This window comes from Oryza sativa, chromosome 7, assembly GCF_034140825.1.
Source record: "Oryza sativa Japonica Group chromosome 7, ASM3414082v1".
Lineage (NCBI taxonomy): Eukaryota > Viridiplantae > Streptophyta > Magnoliopsida > Poales > Poaceae > Oryza > Oryza sativa.
Window position 1 is genome coordinate 28,247,392 of NC_089041.1, and position 15,876 is coordinate 28,263,267.

Sequence of the window (15,876 nt, forward strand, 5' to 3'; positions counted from 1 at the left end):
CATGGACCTTAATGTTGATTTTACAAGATCATGGATCTAAGTGACACCACGCTTCAAGTTTAAGGACTGGCGGTGTATTTTACTCTAAATATTATTCATATGAAGGTGATCTTTTAACAGGTTTAGACATTACAGATGTAGCGTTGGTTTCCACCCTTTTAAACATGCGTTAGATTCTTAGAGCAGGCCGCACAATAGCAGACTATTAGCCAGCTATAAATATATTTTAATGAGAAAAAGATAAGAGAGAAGAGCAGCGGGCTACAGATCTATAGCCAGCTGTAGCACAGACTCCAAGACGCAATGTGCGTATGACAGGTGGGACCATATATTAATAGTATAATAAGCAACTATCGTATGAATTGGCTATCAGATTGGTTATAAATAAATTGGAGCTAATAGTGGGCTATACTATTAAACTTGCTATTAAGGGGTGTATATTCACGGATGTGTGAGTATGGTGATACGTGTCTAGTGGTGTGCGTGCTTAGTTTTGAACGACTCGTAATAGACAGTGCGAAGCTCTATTGATAGAGCAGGAAAAAAATTAGAAGATTACAATCTTGTAAGGTCGTAACCAGGAAAACGGAAAAAGTATACTACCACCCACACACCAATAGCACCAACACACAGCAGACCCATAAAAAGGCTAGCATCGCACTGGCCGCTGCTAGGCTAACAACGGAACACAGTTGCTCATAGACTTTGACAAACTCACTTACGGAGACCAAGACCGAAACGAGCAGCCAGCAGGCATTTCCTGGCCTTCTTAAGGAGGCTTGCATCAAGGGCATTAGCCAACTACGACGACTAGTTCGATCAGGTCGATTCTGCTCTGCATTTTTTTAGCAGGATGTTCAGATCAGCAGCTCTTCTAAGGTACTACTAGTCTATATGAGTTTGATCAAGATATATATTACTATATACCAAGAATTCACTATATATTTTTTATACTATCATAGCTAATCATATATGTGTAGCTGAGTACTGAATAATGGGTATGGATGATCTGGTGTCATAATAGGGAGACGAAGAGAGTTTTTGGAACAACGAGTACTTGGACAGCTGGTTTAGTCGTCAATGGCTTCTCCACGGCGTCCAGCTCGCACCAGAGGTTGGCCGGCAAGGTGGCCGTCATCACCGGCGGCGCCAGCGGCATCGGCAAGGCGACGGCCACGGAGTTCATCAAGAACGGCGCCAAGGTCATCATCGCCGACATCCAGGACGACCTCGGCCACTCGGTGGCGGCGGAGCTCGGCCCGGACGCCGCGTACACGCGCTGCGACGTCGCCGACGAGGCGCAGGTCGCCGCGGCCGTGGGCCTCGCCGTGAAGCGGCACGGCCGCCTCGACGTGTTCCACAACAACGCCGGCATCGCCGGGGCGCTGCCGCAGGACGACATGGCGGCCGTGGACCTCGGCGACTTCGACCGGGTGATGGCGGTGAACGCCCGGTCGACGCTCGCCGCCGTCAAGCACGCCGCGCGCGCCATGGCGCCGCGATGCAGCGGCTGCGTGCTCTGCACGTCGAGCGGCGCGGGCGTCATCCCCGTCCCGGCTGTCCCGGTGTACTCCGTGTCCAAGGCCACCGTGATCGCCATCGTGCGCGCGGCGGCGGAGCCGATGGCGCGCCACGGCCTGCGTGTGAACGCCATCTCGCCGGGCGCCACGAGGACGCCGCTGCTGCTGCGGCAGATCCCGCTGCTCTCCGAGATGTCCCCTAGCCTGAGCGACGGCCTGAAGACGACGGTGGAGAAGGAGGTCGGCGAGGGTGGCGCCGTCGTGCTGCTCGCGCCGGAGGACATCGCGAGGGCGGCGGTGTACCTGGCCTCCGACGAGGCCAGGTACGTGAACGGGCACAACCTCGTCGTCGACGCCGGGTACACCGTGCACAAAGGAGCGTGACAGGTAGACGACGCCGATCGAGCAGGTGGCGTGCATGCATCGCTGCTTGGTTTTCAAAGTCGTCGTTGTTGTAATTGGAATAATAAGGACGTCCGTGACAAAATTTAAGTATTTGAAGATGATGATGCCGTTTGAAACTCATATAGATGTTGATAAAAATTAAGTGTTTTACGCATAATTATATAGTACTAACGTATGATTAATTAAGTTTAATTATTACAAACTTTGAAAAATATATTTATATGATATTCTAGAGCAACATCCATATACAAAGTTTTCGCACGAAATACACCGTTTAGTAGTTCGGAAATCGTGCCACGAATATCTAAATTTTTATCCAACTTTTATTGGAGAAAAGAACGAGGTCTACATCTGAACATCTGTGTGTTGAGATTTCTGGCTAAAAATTACTATATTTTAGGACGAATGTAGTATTAATTTATATGCAAATTAAGGATCAGGATGGAGTCATTATTAAAAAGAAGGATCAGCGTGGAGTGGACTGCCTACTTTTCCTCTGTATAGTAGGTGGATTAATTAGTCTAAGCATGTGAGGGTGTATAGCCACGTGCGTATCATTTGTTTCCGAGAATTAATCCATATGTCAACAATTCTTCATCCCTGGAATGAGGCCTTTGGTTGTTTTGTTAGTCTGCATGTATGCTGTAAGAACTTAGTAATACATGATCATTTACGGTAATACTCCCTTTGTTCTATAATATAAGGGATTTTGAGTTTTTACTTACAATGTTTGACCACTCGTCTTATTCAAAAAGTTTGTACAAATATAAAAGACGAAAAGTTGTGCTTAAAATACTTTGGATAATAAAGTAAGTCACAAAGAAAATAAATAATAATTCTAAAACTTTTTGAATTAGACGAAGGGTCAAACAATATAAAAGTAAAAACTCAAAATTTCTTATATTATAAGGATGGAGGGAGTAGAAATGAGGGTTTATGCCCTTTAATAAAAAAATTGTCAACAATTATATTATGTCGTATGCTATTCACATGGAGTACTTCACATGTATGAGACCTGGTTTTCTAGGATTATTTAGTTCTGCGGAGTGCAACGCAACGGTGTTTTTATTTTTCTCATTTCTAGAAGTATTCTTTCCAATGAGCAGTCAGACATCTGATTTGCAAAAAGGAGGAAATTGGTACAGTACACTTAGTTGGTACCAGGCATTTTCAGACCACACAGGCGTTGCCTGTCTATACAGTATCAATTGCGCCTATGGTCCAGACATGACCCAATAAGACTCGGGTCGTGCCGTGTCGATGCGAAGGCATGGCTTGCCTAGCATGCTCATCCTTAGAACAAGTCTAATTTATCCCCCTCATCTCTTTGGCCTTGTCTTATATCGATGTAATAAGTTTATTTTGCATTTGTCATATATTTGGGCCAGTTAGGGTTATGAACTCATAATCATGGAATCGACTCGATCATCAGATTATAAGTTCATTCCATACCAGACCAGACCGTACACATTCTTATTATGAGCAAGGATCGTTGGGCCATGCTGGACCGACATATCGTGCCAAAGAATAGGCCCAGCCACGGTCGAACGGTTAGATTAAGCCGGCATGAATCCGACAACAGTTCGGGCATATCGTGCTTGGATCGGGCCAAATCTCTATGCCATGGAAAAAAATTCTCTGCGGCAGTGCCGCACACCACAGCCCGTGCGACACCCCGCAGAATAGCGACGCGTGTTTAATCTCCTGCTGCAGGCCGAGCCCTCTTTGGTTGGTGTCGAGCCGAGTCCATCTCTTGCCGCTGCTTATTGGAGTCAAGCTGTCCAGGGCACATGAATAGTTTGTATTAAGTCTGGAAGTTTTTGGGTTCCCTATGTAAGGGTGGTGTATTGCCTCTCTTTTTATTTCTACAATATAGACCAAATGATTTTACATGCTGTATAAATATGATGTCGTGAACGTGCCAACCTGATTTCAACACCAGGTGTGCTTTTAAGTTGTCAATGAATACATGTATTTTTTACTTGTCAGGTTGGGTATAGTGCTAGAATTGGTTTGTGTGTTGCAAACTTTCAAACTTTCATGTGGTTGGTATTCCTATATAGCTCCGCACCTATACAATTAAAAATTTTCGGAGCTACTACTCTATCCCAACAAAAAAGACAAACTCTAGCTACGAATCTAGACAATGTGTTCGTAGTTAGGATTGGACTATTTTTTTTTGAAACGGATGGGGTACTCTTTAAATGTTCCGTGATTTGTTATGTCATCAAAATGTAATTTCTGAGCACCTGAGATATCTTGATAAAGTTTAGGTAAATGACTTATATATTACACTAGAAAAATCTCCACGCATATACATATACCGACCACCTTTTAAGGAGGCTTAATTGCAGTGGACTCTTCACCACTCCATCAGCTCAGTTCGATTCAGCTCTGCATTTGCTACATTCTGAGCAGGATGTTCAGAGCATTCCAACTCCTCAGGTATCATGAGCTTAATCAAAATTGGAGTATATTATATAACGGGCCTAGGCTTTTACAAATTATATATATATATATATATATATATATATATATATATATATATATATATATATATATATATATATATATATATATATATATATATATATATATATATATATATATATATATATATATATATATATATATATATATATATATGACACTCATATGGGGCTGTCGGTGATATGGGACCGGGAGTATCATGACCAGAGGCTTGAGGCAGACGCAATCGCCCACGTGGCCTGGCACCTTCGGGGACGTCGGGCCCGAGGGTGAGGTGTCCGCCCTCCTCCTGATTTCCCCCGAGGGGGGGGTCGGGTTGCGCTTGCCCCGGCCCCGAGGGCCGAGGCACCCCGACCCCTTAAGGAAGTCTGCGCCACATATATGGGATAAGTGAGCACAGCTGTGCTCACCTAACAGCATTTATTGCAGTCTGGTCAAGCGTGTCACGCTGCATGCAACGCAGTACAGCGCGTTCCTTTATCCGGTCTGTGACCAGTCACAGACCGGTCAGATCACGGGTTAGGTGGCGACTGGCGGTCTGACGCACGCCTTGCCCCATCCCGTCAAGACGAAAGCCTCTAGGCACTCGTCTCAAGCCGGAGCTAGCGTGTTATCTCTTAGAAATGGCACGTTAGCCCTGGTCAGATTTATACCAGGCTTCATCCTAACCATTACAGGCAAGGTGTTACACGAAGAAGGGCAAACATGCACGTTGATAAGCTGACGCGTGGTGGACAAGAATGACCGGTCTGGCACTGGTCGCGTCATCGACAGACAGCCACGGTCCCGCGTCATCTCTGTCTTCGGGGGAGGTGGGGGTAGGTGTGGGCTGTCCCATCAGAAGGGCTCCCGGATGGAAACCGTACCGATCTCCGCCCATTAAAGAGAAAAAGAACAGTCCAGTTTGGAAAGAGAAAGGTGCATGTGGTATCCCCTTGAGATATAAAAGGAGGACCTTGCCCATTTAGAGGGGGGACTTTTTCCCTTTTGGAAGGCGGAGGGGAAAGGAAGTTAATCCTTTGTAACTTGTCCATACACAAATCCACAAAAACACAGGAGTAGGGTATTACGCTTCGCAGCGGCCCGAACCTGTATCCATCGCCGTGTCTCGTGTGTCTTGCGGGCGGGTGATCTTTCCACATACAGAGAGAGAGAGAGAGCTTGGGATTGCACCCTAAGCCCCTGGTCGAACCGGCAAAGGGGGGCTTGCGCAGTCTCCCGGTGAGGGGCCACGAGCTCCGTCATCTGGCGCGCCAGGTAGGGGGCTCGGCGTGTGTTCTCTGAGCTCTCATACTCTTCCGTGTGCGCCAAGTTTCCCTTGTTCAGCCTAATGGCCGAGCAAGCAAAGGCGCACGACTTCTCTCCGAGTGTGAGCGGCGACGACGGGGAGCCAAACCCGCGTCATCGAGCTCGTACTCCCCCACCTCCTCCGCGCCAAAGTCCTAAGCGGGGGGAGGCGCTCGAGAGGGTTGAAAAACCCACAGCATCACCAGTCGCGGGTGGTGCAGGAGAACGGCGAGATGGGGAGCGTCGCCTCCTCGTCTACGGCGACGGCAGCACGCCCCAGGGAGTGCTTCAGGCTGCTGGCGCGCTCCTACGTCACCCGCCCGTCGTCCCTGACCCGGAGTCTCCAGCCCGGCGATGGCTGGACGACGTGGCCAACTTGGTCATGACGGCACAGCAGCGCCTGGGTGCTGGTGGACGGTCCGCCACTACCAGGACCCCCGGCGCCGCCACCACCGGCTCTGTGTCATCAAGGCGGAGGGCGCGGCGAGCGGCGGCTGCTGCACGCCATTCGGCTACCACTCCCTCGTCGGCGCCTCCGACTCGGGAGGATCAGCATGAAGAGCCGGATGCCCGCCTCGACATCGAGCGCCGACGTAGTGATCGGCGTGCTCCCCGCGCAACGGAGGGTGCCTCTTCGTCCAGGGTGTCACCTCGACATGGACGTGAGGATCAGCCCTCCGTGCCCCCGGTTGGTGGTGTTGGCTGTAGAGCCTTTGTGGCGAGTCTTCGGAATGTCCGTTGGCCCCCAAGGTTCCGGCCCACCATCACCGAGAAGTATGATGGGAGCGTCAACCCCACCGAGTTTCTCCAGGTCTATACGACCGGGATCGAGGCCGCTGGGGGAGACGACAGGGTCATGGCGAATTTCTTTCCCATGGCCCTGAAGGGACAGGCGCGGGGTTGGCTAATGAACCTGCCACCCGCGTCGGTCCACTCCTGGGAGGATCTGTGCCAGCAGTTCACCATGAACTTTCAAGGCACCTATCCACGCCCAGGTGAAGAAGCGGACTTGCACGCAGTACAGCGAGGGGATGATGAATCCCTTCGCTCGTACATTCAGCGTTTCTGCCAAGTCCGCAATACTATACCTTGCATCCCTGCACACGCGGTGATCTACGCGTTCAGGGGGGGTGTGCGGCACAACCGCATGCTCGAAAAGATTGCCTCCAAAGAGCCCCAGACTACCGCAGAGCTTTTTCAGCTCGCGGACCGAGTGGCTCGTAAGGAGGAGGCCTGGACCTGGAACCCCTCCGGTTCCGGTGTGGCAGCTTCGGCCGCCCCCGGATCCGCCACTCAGACAGGGCGGCGTGACAGGAGGAGGAAGAAAAGGTCGGTCCATTCCGGCGACGAGGGTCACGTCCTCGCCGTCAAAGGCGCTCCGCGGGCCACCCGAAAGGGGAGGCCTGCGAGCGACAAAAAGAAAGAGGCAGGTACTCCCAGCAGGGAGCGCCCAGCCAGCAAGTGGTGCTCCGTCCACAACACCTCCCTCCACGATCTCGCGGACTGTCGCGCAGTCAAAAACTTGGCTGAGCGAACGAGGAAGTGGGAGGAGGACAGGAGGCAGGAACGCCGTGAGGGCAAGTCCGCGGCAATTCCCTCCGGTAAACGGCGAAGTGAGGCCAGACAGAAGGCCCCCGCCGTTGACATCGATGACGGTGATGATGACCTAGGTTTCCAAGAACCTGGGGCCACCATTGCCACTGTCGACGGGGGAGCGTGTGCTCACGTTTCTCGCCGGAGTTTCAAGGCCATGAGGCGAGAGCTTCTCGCCGCGGCCCCTACTCATGAGGCGACGCGTCGGGCGCGGTGGTCGGAGGTGGCCCTCACCTTTGACCAGACCGACCACCCACCGTGTGTTGCCCGGGGAGGGCAGATTGCGATGGTGGTTTCCCCCACCATCTGCAATGTGAAGTTGGGGCGTGTCCTCATAGATGGAGGAGCGGCTCTCAACATCCTTTCCCCCGCGGCCTTTGACGCTATCAAGGCCCCGGGGATGATGCTCCAGCCGTCTCAACCGATCATTGGTGTGACGCCGGGGCACACATGGCCGTTAGGTCACATCGACCTGCCGGTCACCTTTGGTGGATCAGCCAACTTCCGCACGGAGCGGGTGAACTTCGATGTGGCGGACCTCAGTCTGCCCTACAACGCGGTCCTGGGGAGGCCCGCGTTGGTGAAGTTTATGGCGGCGGTCCACTACGCTTACCTCCAGATGAAGATGCCGGGCCCTGGTGGCCCCATCTCTGTCCGTGGCGACCTTAAGGTCGCGCTCGCTTGCATGGAGAAGCGCGCGGACCACCTCGCTGCTGCGACCAAGCCCGAGGGTGGTGACGAGAGGCTTGGCACCTCCGCCCCCACCGCCCCGAGGCAGCGGATTGCCACATGCGACGAGGTCCCGGTCAAGGAGGTTGCCTTGGGCGACGGCCCATCCAAGACCACACGGATCAGTGGTCTTCTGGATGGCAAATAGGAAGACGCGCTCGTCTCCTTCCTGCGGGCAAACGCTGACGTCTTCGCATGGAGACCAGCGGACATGCCCGGGGTCCCCAGGGAGGTGATTGAGCACCGTCTCGCCGTGCGGCCGGGCGCAAGGCCGGTCCGGCAGAAAGTGCGGCGGCAGGCTCCGGAACGTCAAGCCTTCATCCGCGAGGAGGTGGCGAGACTTCTGGAGGCCGGATTCATCCGTGAAGTCATCCATCCGGAGTGGCTGGCGAACCCGGTGGTCGTTCCCAAGGCGAACGGCAAGCTTCGGATGTGCATCGACTACACCGACCTTAACAAGGCATGTCCTAAGGATCCTTACCCCCTGCCTCGCATAGATCAGATCGTCGACTCCACTGCGGGGTGCGACCTTTTGTGTTTTCTAGATGCATACTCTGGTTACCATCAGATTCGCATGGCTAGGGAGGATGAGGAGAAAACTGCGTTCATTACCCCCGTAGGAACCTATTGTTATACATCAATGCCCTTCGGGTTAAAGAATGCAGGTCCTACTTTTCAACGTACTACTCGAATTTCTTTGGGTAGCCAAATAGGACGTAATGTTGAGGCGTATGTCGATGACTTGGTTGTAAAGACGCGCAACCAAGAGACCTTACTCTCAGATCTAGCGGAAACTTTTGAAAATCTCCGCTCCGCCCGCATAAAACTGAACCCCGATAAGTGCGTGTTTGGTGTGCCTGCGGGCAAGCTTCTCGGGTTCTTGGTCTCTGCCCGAGGCATTGAGGCCAACCCCGAGAAGATACGAGCTATAGAGCGGATGCGCCCCCCCAGCAAACTTAGGGATGTGCAGTGCGTCACTGGTTGCATGGCCGCCCTAAGTCGTTTTATATCGAGGCTGGGAGAGAAGGCGCTACCCTTATTTAAGCTCCTCAAGCGCTCGGGGCCGTTTACTTGGACGGAGGAAGCTGAAAATGCCCTCGCCCAGTTGAAGGCGTATCTCAGCTCTCCTCCGGTTCTAGTCGCCCCGGAGCCAAATGAGTCCCTGCTACTTTACTTAGCAGCGACCCCCCAAGTAGTTAGTGCAGCGTTGGTAGTGGAGCGCGATGAGGACAATCCTCATTCTACGCACCCCCACTCTGTGCCGACTTGGCCCGGGAGCAGGCAGGGAGGAGAGGCCCCCGAGTCGAACGGTGGCCTAAGGCCCCCGACGACCGGAGTCGGCCCTCTGCCCGCTTGTCAGACGGTGCTGGGTGCCCCCGACCCTCAGGAAGGCCCCGAGGCCACTGCGGGAAGGCCGCACCTACCACCCTTTGACCCCGAGGCTAACCCTGTGCTGATTCGACCCGGGAGAGAGCAGGGAGAAGAGGCCCCCGAGCCGAACGGAGGCCTGAGGCCCCTGACGACCGGAGCTGGCCCTTTGCCCGCTTGTCTGACGACGCCAGGAGCCCCCGACCCCCAGGACGGCCCCGAGGCCACTGTGGGAAGGCCGCACCTGTCATCTTCGGACCCCGAGGTCATCAGTGCAGGAGACGAGTGTGCCCCGAGAGGCCACTTGGACGAAGAGCACCCCGGGGATACGGCCCCTAGCGAAGAGGATCGGCCCCGCCGAAAGGTGCAGCGGCCTGTTTACTTTGTTAGTGAGGCCCTCCGGGACGCCAAAACCCGATACCCTCAGGCCCAGAAGATGCTTTACGCTATTCTGATGGCCTCGAGGAAACTGCGCCATTATTTCCAAGCGCATCGGGTCACTGTGGTTACGTCCTACCCCCTCGGCCAAATCTTGCATAATCGAGAAGGTACCGGACGGGTGGTAAAATGGGCAATCGAGCTTTCTGAGTTCGATCTGCACTTTGAACCACGCCACGCTATCAAGAGCCAAGCCCTCGCCGATTTTGTGGCAGAGTGGACCCCGGCTCCGGAGACCGTCTCAATCCCCGAGGCCAGCGCGGACCCCTCACAGCTGCCTCACGCCGCCCACTGGGTGATGCAATTCGACGGTTCTCTGTCTCTTCAGGGCGCCGGTGCAGGGGTCACGTTGACCTCTCCAAACGGAGACGTCCTCAGATACTTGGTCCGTCTCGACTTTCGAGCGACTAATAATATGGCAGAGTACGAGGGACTCCTTGCCGGACTCAGAGTAGCAGCTGGACTGGGGATCCGCCGCCTCTTGGTGTTAGGCGACTCCCAGCTGGTCGTTAACCAGGTCTGTAAGGAGTACCGGTGCTCCGACCCACAGATGGACGCCTACGTACGCCAAGTGCGGCGTATGGAGCGCCATTTTGATGGGATAGAGCTTCGGCATGTACCCAGACGGGACAACGTGGTTGCCGACGAACTCTCAAGGCTCGCGTCCTCGCGAGCCCAAACCCCACCGGGCGCCTTTGAAGAAAGGCTTACCCAGCCGTCGGCGCGACCCGACCCCTTAGGGGAAACGGATACGCCTGACCGGCCCCCGAGGCCCGTCGGAGTCCAGGCCTCGGGACCCGAAGGAAGCGCTTCAAGCTCCCTTAGATTGATTGCGTGGATCTCTGAGATCCAAGCATACCTCACAGATAAGACTCTACCTGAGGACCGCGAAGGGAGTGAACGCGTCCAACGCATTTCCAAACGCTATGTGCTGGTAGAAGGGACCCTCTATCGGCGCGCGGCTAACGGAATCCTTCTGAAGTGCATTTCTCAGGAACAAGGCGTTGAGCTTCTTGTTGACATCCATGAGGGCGAGTGCGGAGCCCATTCCGCCTCGCGCACCCTGGTTGGCAAGGCCTTTCGTCAAGGATTTTATTGGCCGACAGCTCTCAATGATGCAGTCGATCTGGTCCGGCGATGCAGAGCGTGTCAGTTCCACGCCAAGCAAATCCATCAGCCGGCCCAGGCCCTGCAGATCATACCACTGTCATGGCCATTTGCTGTCTGGGGGCTTGATATCCTGGGACCGTTCAAACGGGCCCCGGGCGGGTTTGAGTATCTGTATGTTGCGATCGACAAGTTCACTAAGTGGCCCGAGGCTTATCCGGTTGTCAAGATCGATAAGCACTCTGCTCTTAAATTCATTAAGGGCATCACGGCCCGTTTTGGAGTACCTAACCGTATTATTACGGATAATGGCACCCAATTCACTAGTGAACTCTTCGGCGACTACTGCGAAGACATGGGCATCAAGCTCTGCTTCGCCTCACCTGCCCACCCCAGAAGCAATGGCCAAGTGGAGCGCGCCAATGCAGAAATCCTCAAAGGCCTTAAAACCAAGACCTTCAATATTCTCAAGAAGCACGGCGATTCATGGATCGAGGAGTTGCCAGCGGTGCTCTGGGCAAACCGAACCACACCAAGCCGAGCGACCGGGGAAACGCCTTTCTTCCTCGTCTACGGCGCAGAAGCGGTTCTCCCATTCGAGCTCACCCTGAGGTCTCCTCGGGCCACCATGTACTGCGAGGCTGATCAAGATCAGCTTCGCAGAGATGACCTCGACCACTTAGAAGAGCGAAGGCGGCGCGCGGCCCTCCGAGCCGCGCGCTACCAGCAGAGCTTGCGGCGCTACCATCAGCGCCACGTCCGGGCCCGATCACTCTGCGTCGACGACCTCGTCCTACGCCGCGTCCAAACGCGTGCTGGATTGAGCAAACTCTCACCAATGTGGGAGGGTCCGTATCGAGTGATCGGTGTCCCCCGGCCGGGCTCGGTACGGCTGGCCACGGGCGACGGCACGGAGCTGCCTAACCCATGGAACATCGAACACCTTCGTCGCTTCTACCCCTGAGGAGGGGGGGGGTCGGGTGTCAGGTTTTGGCTCAGGCCAACCCCGCACCCCCCTCGGGTGTGCAGGGTTGGCCGGGGGCTACCACACATGCATTACTTTCTTATTTCTCTTTTTTCAACATTTCAATAGAAGCAGTTTCAATTTCCTAAAGGTTGTGTCTGTGCTGTTCTTTCCTTTTGAAGAATCTTGACTTAAAATAAGGTCACTCGTACTCAACCTTGCCCTCGGGGGTTCGGTTCGGTCAGCTAAAATCGCCAAACGGGGCCCAGAACCGAGCCGTGCCCCGGGGCGTGGTGAACTCCGGGGGGGAATCGGCAAAAACCCACAATCGGGTCACCCATACCCCTCGGTCACCACGTTCCCGGCCTGGCCAGTCTCGACATGTGGATCTCCCCAGGCACTAGCCCCGACCCGAGCCATTCGAGGACTGGGACTTGGGCACGAGCCCTTATTTCAAGCTAAGGCGCAAAAGGACCATGGCACAGATACATCCTCATCGCGTATGTATAGCAAAATAAAACTAACACAAAAATTTTTTCGTCATTTCTGATTGCAGATTAAGTTAATTTGTACACAAAAGAGGCATGAAGGCCTTCGAAGAAAGAAAAAGAAAAAAAATTGGAGATTGGCGGGGGCCTGGGGGCTCATTCCAATGCGCCCGGGTCGCTGGCCCCGTCGCCACCGTCATCCTCGCCGCTGGCGTCGCCCTCCTCGTCGGAGCTGGGGGCGAACGCGAGCCGAGGGGCCGACCCCTCGAAGCTTTGGACGATGTGGTTGGCGGCATCCCGGACCTGCGCGCGCGCATCGTCCTCGGTCCCGGGAGGGAACTCCTCCAGCGCCATCCATGGAGAGAAGTTGGGGTCCCGGGCCTGGTAACTCGCCAGCACGAGTTCGACCGCTCCCCGCGCGAGGTCCCTCGAGGATGACTTGATGGTCTTCTCAAGCTCCTCGGGGAGTTGTTCGAGAACCCAGGCCATCCTGTTGAGGTGCGGAGCGAGGCCTTCCAGATTGGTGGGGGGCACCGTCGTCTGGCCTTTCCAGAGGCCCGCTTGCCGACCGGCGCGCTTCAGGCGAGAGACCGCATCCCAAAGCATGTCGGGCCCAATCTCGCCCGCCAAGCGAAGGGCCTCGGCCTCCCCGGTGGAGGAGTCCAGCGCTCGCTGCATATCGGCAACGGTGTGTTCGGCAGCTGCGAGGCGGGCGGCTAAGTCGCTTTCGCCCGCGGCCGCCCCACCGATATGCGCCCTCGCGTCCAGCTCCTTTTCCCGCGCCTCGAGGTCAGCAGCCCGCTGCTCCAGTGCGGCTCTCTCGGCGCGGACGCATTCAAGATTGCGGCGCGCCTGCTCCTCCTGCGCCGCCTCGCGGAGGGACAGGCTGTCCGCCAGCCGTTGTGTCGCGGCCTCGGATTCCTCAAGAGCTCGCTCCCGCTCAGCAAGCGCGTCCTCGCGGAGCCGGAGCGCGGACTCCTCTTCGGCGCAGGCGGTCTCGTGCGCCGCCAGCGTCGCCTCCCGGATAGCGGCGGCGGCCTCGCGGTCCGCCAAGCTGGTCTCCACGGCGCCGGCATGATCTTCCAGCGCCATGGCACGGGCTTCAAGGGCCTCTTCGCGCCGCCGGGACGCCGCTTCAGCCTCCGTTGCTCGCTGCTCTCGGGCAGCGGCGGTGTCAAAGACCCCCTGGGCGGCGTCGAGCTTTTTCTTTAGCTCCGCCTCCCAGCTCCCGTGTTGAGGGCGGAGGGAGTCCTGCGCCTCAATCATCGCGGTGGTGGCGATGAGGGCGGCCTCTCGCTCCTCCTCCACCTCTCGGGCGATCTCCGCCAGCGCCGCCTTGCGTGCTTCAAGCTCCGAGATGTGGCGGCGGTGAGCCTTACGGCCCACCTCCACCATGGCGTCCACCGAGCGCCGCCCCTCCTCAATGCGTGCCCATGCGGCCTCGAGCTCCGCTCGTTCTGCGCGCAGGGCCTCCACTTGGGCGCTGAACCCATCTAGCACCGCGGTGTTTGCGGCGGCCAAGGCCTGCAGAATGGGCTCGGCGCTCAGCGGGGCGACGGAAGATGAGGAGAAGAGCCGCCTTGGAGAGAAGGCGATGCGGCTCGGCCCCCCGGAGGACGTGCTGGGCTCGGGGATGTCCACCGGACCCGTTTGATCCTGGGCGTCGCCCGGGGAGGTGGGCCCAGGCGATGTGCCCGCGGCCTCGTCGCGAGCCTCCCCGGAGGCTGTCGCCTGAGGGTTGCCCGAGGGAGTGGGCCCAGTTGACGCGCCAGCAGCAGCTGTTGCCTCAGCCTGGCGAGCCCGGGCGGCCTCCACCTTAGCGGCTTCCTCAGCCCGGGCGGCCTCCTCCCGAGCAGCTTCCTCCGCTTGGCGAATCCGGGCGGCCTCCCGGGCGGCCTCTTCAGCTTCCCGAAGGCGGTCTGCGGCTTCACGCCGGTCAGATTCTCGCCTCCGCTCCTCTGCGGCCGCTGGATCTTCGGCCTCGGACTGGCCGAACTTGGGGTGGCGGGAGGAATGCGACGGGACATCGCTGAAGCAGAAGAAAAAACCAGAAGACGAACAAAATGAGTAAGAAAAAAACTTCTTTTTGGGAGAAAGATGGTTGCAATGAGAGTGAGACGAACCTGCGAGGGGGTCGGTTGAATGACCACCTTGGAGGGGAAATCAGGTTTCCCCGGCATGGTTCCGTCTCCCCCGTCTTGCGGAGCCGTTTCTTCTTGCGCTCCCCCTCGGGCTGCGACGTCGGCGCGGCCCCCTCCGGGCGCCGACTGCTGGCACGCGCCGCCCCGCCCCCTCGGGGAGGAGATGGGGGAGGTGTTCCTCCCAGCTTCCTCTTCCCCTGGGCGTCGGCAGGGCGGCTGCTCCCTGAGCCCCCGACGCGGGGCCCAGAAGCACGACCCCCTCCTGGGGCAGATTGTTCCCCCCGGCGGCGCTCGCCCGCGCCGTCGTGGCCCTTAGGGGCTCTCTCCTCTGAGGCCCCGACCCCCATCATAATGGTTAGAATGGAGGCGCGGTCGGGATCGCTGCAGAGGGGGAGGATCTCCTGAGGAATGCGAGACGCCTCCACGAAGCTAAGATTCAGCACCCTTTGGACCACGATCTTGAAGTCCTCGGGAGCCCAATCCCATCTGGCTCCCTGGTGGGTCCGCATGTAGTCTTCAGGCCCAGTGTACTCCCAGGCGCTCCGGGCGCGCCGTTGGAGCGGCGCAATCCGGCGACGGAGGTAATCGCCGTACACCATGGCCCCGGTGAGCCCCTGGGATCGCAGGCCCGCCAGGCGGTCGAGGACGGCGTCGTAGTCCTCCCCCAGATCTACCGGCGCCCGCCAGCTGGAGACCTGCGCCGGGGGCTGGCTTGGAAGTCGGAGGCGCGCTTCGTTGGCGAGGGGGGTGTAGAACCAGTCGCTCTTCCAGTCGTCCCACTTCTTGCGGAGGACGCAGGGGATGTAGCGGTTCAACACCGGCCCCCGCGGCTGGAAGTAGCAGCCGCCAACCACCGACGGCGGTGACACCGACTGCACGGTGAAGAACCACCGGAACAGCTGAAGAGAGGGGCGCACCCCAATGAACATCTCGCACAGGTGCGCGAAGATGGCCAATGTCATCACCGCATTGGGGGTGAGGTGCGCCATCTGGAGATCGTAGAACTCCAGGACATCCATGAAGAAAGAAGAAAATGGCGGGACCAGCCCAGCCATTGCGAAGGGGAGGAAGAAAATGGACCGCCCCGGGTAGTCTGGTGCCGGGCGCCCCTCGCCCAGCATCACTATCTCCCGACCGGTGGCGGGCTCCGGCATGAAGCGGCGCGGCAGTCCGGCGTGCCTCTCGCTCACGATGCGGGAAGGCGGTAGTACACTGCCGTCGAGCAGAGCAGAGCCCCGTGCCATGGCGGTGGAGGAAGAGATGATTGAGAACGAGCGCGTGTGGCGAAAGTAGGGCGTAGCAGAGAAAGAGTTAGAGCTCAGGCGGCGAAGGCAAGAGGAACAATG

General features: G+C 56.7%; 1 protein-coding gene across 1 annotated transcript; it reads left to right on the forward strand.

Moving 5' to 3' along the window:
- Window positions 1–572: 572 nt before the first annotated feature.
- On the forward strand, window positions 573–2,045 carry LOC4344201 (momilactone A synthase-like). Its single transcript, XM_015790180.3, has 2 exons — window positions 573–879; window positions 1,025–2,045. Exons 1-2 carry the CDS (start codon window positions 854–856, stop codon window positions 1,902–1,904), a joined length of 906 nt encoding a protein of 301 aa, XP_015645666.1. The 5' UTR covers window positions 573–853; the 3' UTR covers window positions 1,905–2,045.
- Window positions 2,046–15,876: the final 13,831 nt, after the last annotated feature.